Source organism: Dermacentor variabilis, chromosome 1 (assembly GCF_050947875.1).
Source record: "Dermacentor variabilis isolate Ectoservices chromosome 1, ASM5094787v1, whole genome shotgun sequence".
Taxonomy (NCBI): Eukaryota; Metazoa; Arthropoda; class Arachnida; order Ixodida; family Ixodidae; genus Dermacentor; species Dermacentor variabilis.
This window is the reverse complement of record NC_134568.1, coordinates 122646479-122656378: the sequence shown is the minus strand read 5'-3', so window position 1 is coordinate 122656378 and position 9900 is coordinate 122646479. Positions and strand designations below refer to the sequence as shown.

Here is a 9900-nt window from a genome sequence, read left to right as displayed (position 1 = left end):
CGCAGGTTTGCCAGAACACACCAATTAAACGCTCTCCTCGTTCATAGGAGGTCACTTTTGTTTGCTTGAAAAACGAAGACATTGCCTACACTGAGCGGCTTGTTTTATCTAATTGGCTGACAAGAGCCGAGGCGTACGCTCAAGTGGAGAGGGATTCGATGGGGCCGAGCCACTGCAATAAAAGTCGATAACCGGACAAAGAAGGTGGTGCCGGCGTCTGCGATTGGTTCACTTTCCCTTATTTAGCTTGTGGTGGCTGGTCGAAAATCGTGGCGGCATGCAACGGAAACTAAGGATGACGTTAAAACGGATCCCCAGCAAGGAAGAGTTGGCAGAACGAGGTCGTAAACGTGCCGAAAGTGCTCGAAAACGTTACACGGCCACGCAAAAAGTTTTATTATACGCAAATAAACCCGTGATCTCCGGCGGCAGGTGCGAATAGCCAGTGCCTGAGCGATCGGCGGCAGCCATCTTTTATTCCTTCCGGAACGGGCATTCAGTTTTGTGAATTCAGTTTTGTTCGGCATATTAATGCATCTTTAACGCTGTGAGAGTTGGGGTCGGGCATGAAATGGATGGTAGCTGGCCCATGCCGTCGTCCAACTCATCCACGCCGAGGACGTTGTTGAAGGGAGGGACTTGTTCTTATCGAGAACGAGGAATATGGGATTTATTTACAATATCTACATGAAGGGTGGAGAACGTTACAGTTCATCAGTCTAGCATGACTGCAAGAGAATGCACACTGAAGAGCCGGAAACGGCTGCTTAAAAACACTCTGTCCTCCCTAGATCCCTAGGTGAGGGAAAACTGCCGTTCAACTTTCGACCAATGGCAGCTTCCACAGTCATCGAAATCAACCCGCCTTTGAGGCGGAGGGTTCACGTAGACAGAGGCCTTGACCCGAACGGGCGCCTCTTGATCCTAGAGCTGACCCCGCAGTCAGTAGCCGCAGCGTTTGTCCATTGTCTGTGACGACCTCTGGGGCCCTTGGGAAAGCACCGCAAAACATCCCCTTCCAAGGGTTCTCTTGCTCCAAGCAAACCGTGAAGGGGGCAGCGAATCAACTAACAATACTCGGCCCGCCGAACGTGACTAGACAGGCCGGCGCCGTCGGGCTGTACGAGGACGCGCACTGTCGTCTTTACAGAGCAAGTCGTCGCAGCGGGCTGCGAAGGGTTCGGAGGCCGCTTCTCCGAAGATCGTCAGCCCCCGCAGGCCGATCGTAAAAACGCATACACGTCACTTTGACGCCGGAGTTTTTGCAGTTTTGTGACGTCGCGTGACAGACAGGTGAAGTGGGTGCAGCCCGAAAACTTTTGACCAATAGCCGAGGGCTATGGCGAAGAGGCGCCGAATCAGAAATAACCATTTTTCTTTTCTTCGGTCAAATCATGCATAATGAATGTGTACACGTCATATCAGATGGGGAAGCTAATGCAGTTTTCGGGACCTCGCGTGGCAGGCAGGTGAAGTGGGGGTGGTCCAAAAAGTTTTTGACCAATCGCGGAAGGCTGATTGCAGAATTGGAACAGAAAAGTTTGGAATAGTCTTACGTTATAGCGCCCTAGTACATGTTCCCTGGAAGGAACAAGCACAGCAGAAATTTCATATTTTGAGGAGATGGGGCCACTTTTTGGCTGACGTAAACCAAATGTTCGAACTGTTTATGTTACTTTTGTCCTTTGAAAATAATTGCTGAACCCTAGCCTCCTCCCAATTTTTGTACGTCATACAAAGCATTCGGCTGCATTTCCTCAGTTTCCTCGGTAAGCGAAGTTGAGGCGCGATGTTTATATTTCAGTGAAGTAGGAAGCACGCTCTTAGTGACGAGCGATATGCTTTTAATCTTTGTAGGTTCATTGCAACATTTGTAGAAAGTTACTTATTCAAGCATTTCAGGGTGTCATACTGGTGCGTTTTGAAATGTTTTCCAAATTCGTAAAACAACAGCAGAACATACGAACATCACATTCCGCTAAAATGGGGAACCCTTAAGTTTAATTAATTGCGAAACTTCCACGTTTATCCTTTCAATAGAAGCATTTGCCAACAAATTTTGCCAACATAAAGGGTACTCTACGCCAACTGTTTGAGAGTTTTAAATGCGTGTTCATCAAATGCAGCTTCTACAAAACCAAAAAAAGAATATTGATCAAGTGTTCGAGAGTGTCACGCTATATAGCGTTATCAGCTACGTTTCCCAATGCCCCAAGATAACTCTGCGTTTCAGAAACTATTCTTACCTACTTAGAAGGAAGGAGCGTCATCCTAAGTGCAAGATTTTGTAAAATATTAACGTTTCTGGTTTATATAGAAGCGTTACAAATAATTATTGAACCCTGGTTTTAAGCCCAGACCACACGCACGCTTGCGGACACGCGCAAGCTCGCGTCTACACACCTTAATTGCGCCTGCCGCGCCTGGCGAGGAATAGCGGTTTACATCCACAAAGACGCGCGACAGCGCGCTTTCACTGGACTCGTGGAGGAATGAACAGGTGACTACCCTCCCTGAAACGCTGCTTTGTGCAGCTGACGGCAGGCAGCGACACAAGCTTATGCTTGCGCCGTCGCGGCAGCAGCTCGCATCACCACAAGCGCAGGCAAATTTGCACTTTTCCTTAAAGAACGGGCAATTAACTGTGCCAAGTGTTATACTAAACGACATAGACTCCAAAATGCGATCTTTCTGCAAAATTTGCGCAAGAACAGTGCAGCGGTGAGCGCAAAATCCTTTTTCGAACAAGTGCAGCGAAAATTTCAGGACCCTGTATGATCAGCCAGACGCCATTTCTGTCATAATAGATAGTTTTAGAATAGAGGCCCCAACCGTTTCGGGCTCCATAGAAATAGCATCGAAGCCACCGCGCATGAGCGATATGCAAATCCACGCTTTAATATATTAATAAGGGGAAAATCAGACATCCACCCGTTCGTATATATATATATATATATATATGCGCGTGTGTGTCCAGGAAAGCATTTGTTCAGACCATACACTTGAGGCTTGGGCACCCTCCGAAAAAAAATCTTTCCTACGTGCCTGGCTAGAAAGGTTCGCGACCGTCAGTGCCGGAGTTCTCTATGACACGTTTTGTTGCTTGTACGTTATTTATTGCAGTAAAAGGCAACCCGTCCAGAGTATGCCGTACAGAAATACTTATCTACTGTACATCAACTGCGTTGACAGAAACCGTATATCAACTGCGTTACAAGTGGCCGCTGTTGCAGGTGATGCTGATGAACACGTTATGTCGCAAGCGCTCTTAAACCGACCGAAATGCACATCGCTTTTTCCATGCGTCGAAATTGTCAGCCATGGCGTACAGCTCCTGGGGGACATATTGGTTGGCCTGTTCCAAAACGTTAATCAGATCACGAGCCTGCATCCAGTCCTGACGGGTTACGAGCGTAACGGAGAAACCGCGACGCCCAGCGTGACCTGCGCGGCCTACTCGATAGACGTATTTTTCTACGTTTAGAGGAGAGTCGTAGTTGAAGACATGCGTCAGATCTTCGACGTCCAAGGCTTGAGATTCAAGGTCGGTAGCGATCAAGATTGGCACTGTGCCTCTCCGAAAGTCATTGAGTGCTCGCTGCCGGTCACAAGCCTCCAAGCATTCGTGGATGCAGTCGCATTTAATGCCACCCAGAACCAAGTCACCCGTCAGGCGTTCTACCCTGTCCCTTTTACGCAAGAAAACGACTGTCTTGTCGCCTGGATGAAGGCAGTATTGAAGAAAATCTGTAAGATGCTCCGGCTTTTCACTCTCGTCACACAAGACGACTTTATGGATCACACTGTGCACAGAGGAAAAGTGGAGGGGGCCGACTACCACCTCGAAGGGGTTGGCCATGTGCTGCTGGGCGAAGCGACGCACGCCTTCTGACAAGGTGGTACCTGTTACGACTACCTGCCGGTTCGGTCGTATTTTGAGCATAAGCTCCTGGATGTTCAATTTAAAGTCCGTGTCTAACATGCGATCTGCTTTGTGGAGTATGACAAACGTGACGTAAGTAAAGTCGATTATCTTTCTTGAGGCCATATTGTGTAGGCGATCCGGTGTTGCAATGACAATCTCCACGCTTGACTTCGCTGCCGTCAGTTCTCGTCGATTTCCCCCTCCGCTAACGCACACACACTTAAAACCTCGGTAGTTGTATTTCTTGAATTCTCGCTCAATATTCTGCGAGATCTCAAGCGTAGGAGCCATGATTAAGCATGAAGGACCTTTCCTCTCCTCCGTTGGAAGAATCTGACTGTCAATGTGTACCATGGCTGGTAAGAGGAACGCTAGGATCGTTCCTGTTTCTCCTCTTTGTGCGATACCGATGAGGTCTTGGCCTTGCAGTAGAATGGGCCAGGCCTGGCACTGAATTCTCGATGGCTTCTCCAAATGATTTTTGTCAATTTCTTTAAGGATTATCGGGTAGTTGGCAAACGCCTGCTCAAATGTTGTTGTGGGGTTCGTTGCTACATCTGAGGTTGAAGGCTTTCGCGACGCCATGCAGTGATTCAGAGTTATGTTGTTGGCAAGTCTGAAAACTTCTACCATATCCGCAGACATGCGTGCATCATGGTAATATTCAGTGCAGAAGTTTTTATTCATTCGTGGAAGGGAGGCCCAGTGCCCATTCTTCGCTTCGTCGATATCGGCAAACAGCTTGGCCCTGTCAGGGAGAGACAAACCACGGCAGCCACCATCGTCACTGTCTCTTCTGACCTGGATCCGTGAACAGCTGAAATCTTGGTGCTTTCGAGCACTGTCATCACCTTTTCTAGCGTTTGGTACAACTTTGAGTGCTGCTGCCGGCGGCTCAGTATGTGCGTTCACGTCAGTAAACTTTTTATCAAGTCTTCTGTCGCATTTGCTCCCGCCGCCATCAAGCCGGGTCTCCAAAATCGGCCGCGAAACTGAAGGTACGTACGTCTTGCCGGTGCAAACAACATCGTGTTTCGCTGCAGTGCTAGTTGCAGTCCGAGGCATGGCTATACCTATGACGTATAGCGAATGACGTGTTGAAAATTGCACGGTGATCCATGAACAAACTGACGAATAGGCAGACCTGGTATAGTGGCTAGAGAGGTAAGTGTTCCGACCGACACGTACGTCTGGAGCGTAGTTCACCCCTTCTCCGCATTGTGACGCAAAAATAGCGCTGCGGTCAGCAGAGAGAACGGTGCTGGGCGGCGCCTGTCGTCGGCTAATCGTGGCGGGCGGCGCGCAAAAAATAAAATACGCAAACTCATAACGCTGTCATCTGTAACCATGAGCTTGTGCAGTGAGGTGCTACGGGTCTTCGCTATTGCGTGTTTAGAAGTTGCTATAAGATGTGGAAGCTTCCACGGCGGAGGAGTGAGCGGCAAGATTAGCAGAAGCTCATCTCCGAGGCTCGAATCACCGCAGGCCGGGCCAATGAGTGGCGGTATTTTTATGTCAAAATAAGATCAGTATGCGCACTTATAGTTGCGAAAGCATTATATGCCGCATTACGCGAAAATCCGTCGGCGTCGGTATGAGCGTTGGCATTAGGCGAAAGAGTAAAAACACTTCAAAAATACATGAATTGACGTCAAATTCCTCAGGTGGATGATCCCTGTGAACAAAGTAAATTAATGACTAAATTAAAAGGAAATTTGGTACTTTTCTGCCTGGGTGGAAATCGGACCTGGGCCTACGTGCTACGAGACGGCCACGCTTCCCCAACGTCACGGCCACCACGGCGGATACGCGGTTCTAGCTGACTGAAGATGTGCCTAGTGCGTGCGTTGATGAGCGCGTTCATGACGTTCCGAGGTCTACAAACTGTATAATGATTTCGCATTCCCACACGTAAGCAGTCTTAAAGAGCAACTCTGGCGATTTTTATTGCGAAAGCAATACTACGCCAGGTCTAACCGCTCGTTGCGTATGCCGCCCTCCCCCCAGCAGAACAGGTGGTCTCTCCGTTGATATGACGACCTCCTCGCCTTGCGCTCTCTCCGTGGCGGCTTCACTGGGATATATAGCGGTGCGCTACGCGTTGGTTGATCAGTCTCGCCATGGAAATTACCGACGAAGAGTATATATCTGAATCTAGTTGCTCTACTGCTTCGGAACGGTTAAAATTCTAAGGCGAAAGCTAAGCAAGGTAGGAAGAATCAGAGAAAGAGGTTGCAACGTGTCCAGGAAACTTTGCTTTCGCAATTCAACCAGGTTTAACCAGAGCTAAACCACAGCCAATTTTTTGACCATGTCAAGGTAATGGAATATTTATGACCCCCGAGACGTCGCATAATTGTTCTGCAAATTCGAAAATAATTTTAAATAAGCAAATATGCGAAAACCGAAACCGAAACCTGGCCAAGCAACCGAGCTAACGTCTACATGTGATGGCACAAGAGGTACACAAGTGTTTTGTGGGTACACTCATTATTGTAGGAAATCAGGCACGTACCCAGGGGGGAGGGGGCGGAGACGCCTGCCCCCCGCCCCCCGAAATGAAGCGGTATACCCACCCTCACTCCCCGCCCACACTCTTAGACTCCTAGAAAAATATACACCCTTTGGGGCGTATCTTGTCCCATAACAATAATCGTCGTCCGTGTTGCCCGCGTTTCCTTTCTTTAACGCTGCGAGCCCGGCACTTTCCAGTCACGAATGGATGCGCGTTATCAGTGTGACGCAGCATTCTTGACAGGAAAGTAGCGAGCGCCGAGTTTTCAGGAAAGGAAACGCAAGCAGGGCAGATGACGATTATTGTTGTGGGGCAAATATACACCCCAAAGGGTGCAACCGTTTTAAGAGTGTAGGCAAATTTACACCCTTTGGGGTGTATCTCTGCCCCACAACGATAATCGTCATCTGCCTTGCTTGCGTTTCCTTTCTTGAACACGCTGCACCCACTACTTTCCTGTCGGGAATGCTATGTCATACTAATAACGCGCACGCCAATCGTTACTGGGAAGTACCGGGTCCGCAGCGTTAAAAAAAGGAAATGCGGCCAAGACAGATGATGATTATCGTTGTGTGGCAAACGGTGTAATTTTGCTTAAGAGTGCACACCACCATTCCTCACACATTCCTAAAGCGCCGCCAAATCAATGTTGCGACTTGACAGCTATTCAGCGGTCAAAATTTTGCTGCCTTTTCCCCTCCTTTTGGATAGCTGTACTTATCGGCATCTCCTGGGGTGTGAAGGCCAGTTTTCTCATATGTTCGGTGCCCGCGCGATTAACTCGAGATACGTTCAGTTGTCACCATCTATTCAATGGTCGCGCGAATCGTTATTGCTTCGTTAGTTCAACCTTCTTTGTTCAGACTGATCCAGGGACCAGTAAAGGGTTTCGGTTCTTAGCCAGCTGGTCTGTATGCTCGTGGAGCGAGTTGCGGCCGGAAAAAACGCCACTAGCGTTTAACTTTTCCTTTTGCTTCATTATTTCCTCGAGTGACGGCTCGCCGCGACGCTGGCAGATGCCCGGAACCATATACCCGCTATATGGGTTAGATAAGGTGCAAAATAAAACAACGCGAAACAGCGTCCATCATCAAACCCTGCACTAGCCCTTAAATCTATAAGCAATATGAATGCCACCTGTTACCTCGTCTGGTTTTTCCTTAATTGTACAGCACTTTATCGTTCAAAATTGGCAACTAGAAATAAGGGTCGGAAGGTGTTGAGAAATTAAGTGATCTACTATAGGAGAGAGCCAAGGCTACAGACAAACACGAAAGAAAAGCGAAAATTAACAAATTTAACCGTTGTTTTTAAAAATATTTATGGATCAGCATCTTTTTACTTAAGAAGGAAGTAGAGAAAACGACGCCGGAAGTGGAGAACAATTCCGTGTGTCTTGGATGACGCTTCAACAGTTATCAGTCGAACCGCCTGACTTAGCCACCTCTCTGCTGTGCTCATGTGGGTGTTGTGCTAACCTTTGGCAGTGGGCGCAGTACGTCTAGAACCGCTGCGTCTTGAGCTCTGCGCAGTTGTACGGGACTGGCGCCCCCGCATCGTTACGCAACTTCCCAAATAACAATTCGATTTTGGCACTTGGTAGAGCAGTAAACGAGGGACCCAATAGAACTGCATGTGATTGTTCCGCGAATGTACATTCCTCTATAATTCTTCCAGAGCTAATTCTAAAAACGCTACTATAGTCGGATACAGCTTAACCCTGCAGTGAAGCCCCGCCCACGCCCTCATAATCGGCGGCCACTGTTCCTCCGCGAGGCTGCAAATAATTCGTACTTCAAACTTTTCTTGTTACCCAAATAAGGCGGTAGCTACAAAAATAAAATTATTAGCGCGTAATTTTATAACTTTTCTTTCGCCTATTATAGTGGAATGGCGAAAGACTATTAAAAAGAAAAGACAAAGTCTTTATTAAATTGAAATAAAATGGTTGCTTCGCTGCATCTATTTATTGTCAATTTTCACTTCAGTTTGCAGTGCAGTTTCATGAGTAAAACGGGCTAAGCAGTTAAATGAACCGTACCGCACACTTTTGAAGAGTGAAATACTCAGACTCCATACACTTCGTCCATGCCTGTTGCACACCTCATTGCTTCCGCCGATGAAAAGATTCTTCAAGAACAGCGGACGCTCCGGAGCTATCAAGTACGACGCCATTTTGAAAAGGCCGCGTGACGATAATTTTGTTTGCTCCTGTGATTGGCTGGCGCAGTAACACAACCCCGCGCGGTTCGAGTGCCTTGGTTGCTAACTGCTGTTTTTTATGTTGTATTTTACTATAGAAATCTTTATTTTACATTTCCGCTTGTTGACTTGTTCTTGGCAGTGTTCTTCTTGCGCGAGTCTATTTGATGTGGTTCCTTGTTTGACAAGTAAAGGAGAGGTGTATCTCGTAGGCCAACCTGTGAGATACACCTTATTTCATATCTCTTTTGCGGGCTTACGGAACTTTATGGCGAATGTTGGACGCTATTCATATTTTTACTAGTAAAGTACCCCCGGCCACCTCATTTGCATAGAAAAGTTACCTTGGCTTCCCCCCCCCCCCCCCCGAAAAAAAATCCCAGGTACGTGCCTGTAAGAAACTCTATGGGTACATCAACGGGGAAAGCATGCAAGGCACGTCGGTAGCGCCCGCCGGGCGAAGGAAACAGGCGAAGAGCAGACGCTTAGCTTTATCGTGACCACGCAGGACCTTCGGCTGACAATGTCAGCTGCACCAGCTCTTCAGATCTGTCAAACAGGGACAAGTATGATTCTGACGAATTCAACAGCCGCGAATCACCGTTCGCATTCGACCCACCACCACGACAGCCAGCGCCCATGGTCAACATATCGCGCTGCAACACGAAGACCAAGGGTAGCCCTAACCACTGATATTATTCGTGTTGCTTGCTACTTTAGGTGTTCTACGCCTCTTCAGGGAAGCGCTTCGCATACACACTATAAGACGTGACGCACGACTTTTCGCATTTGTATCACGCAAGAACGGCGCGGACAGTCCAAAGCGCCGAACGGTGCATTTGTTTACATCGGCAGGTACAGCGGTCACTCGCGGGATGTTAACTTGAGATATAATGCTATAACCGCTCAACGGCGACATAAATTAATGTCAGAACATATCAAAACACGCAGATTTTTTGCATGTAAGCACTGTTGCATCACTATGAGTCGCGCTGATGTGAGCGGCCACACACTTTCGAAAACATGCAGTGAGCGGGAGACCGTAGTAGGGAGCGTTGTTACAATGCCTATTATCCTTCTTCGTATTCTCTTCATGTATACAATTAATGTGTTCCGTAAAGTAGACATAGATTAGGAATTTTCGCGTATGATCATTCATTGAGAGAACGCGTAGTTTTCTCACGGAAACGCCGATGCAAGTATTGACACCGTTGGCAGCTGAACAAGGTGGTTGCATACGCTGCTGCATCGGAGGGAC

General features: G+C 47.9%; 1 protein-coding gene across 1 annotated transcript; it reads right to left on the bottom strand.

Annotated features, from left to right (window-relative positions):
- Positions 1–3108: 3108 nt before the first annotated feature.
- LOC142571920 (putative ATP-dependent RNA helicase DDX43) lies at positions 3109–5066 on the bottom strand. Its single transcript, XM_075680641.1, has one exon. The coding sequence runs from the start codon at positions 4988–4990 to the stop codon at positions 3269–3271; it is 1722 nt and encodes a 573-aa protein (XP_075536756.1). The 5' UTR covers positions 4991–5066; the 3' UTR covers positions 3109–3268.
- Between the last annotated feature and the right edge of the window lie 4834 nt (positions 5067–9900).

Coding starts and splice junctions, on each gene's coding strand:
- LOC142571920 (XM_075680641.1), bottom strand. CDS start 4,990: ATGCCTCGGACTGCAACTAGCACTGCAGCGAAACACGATGTTGTTTGC.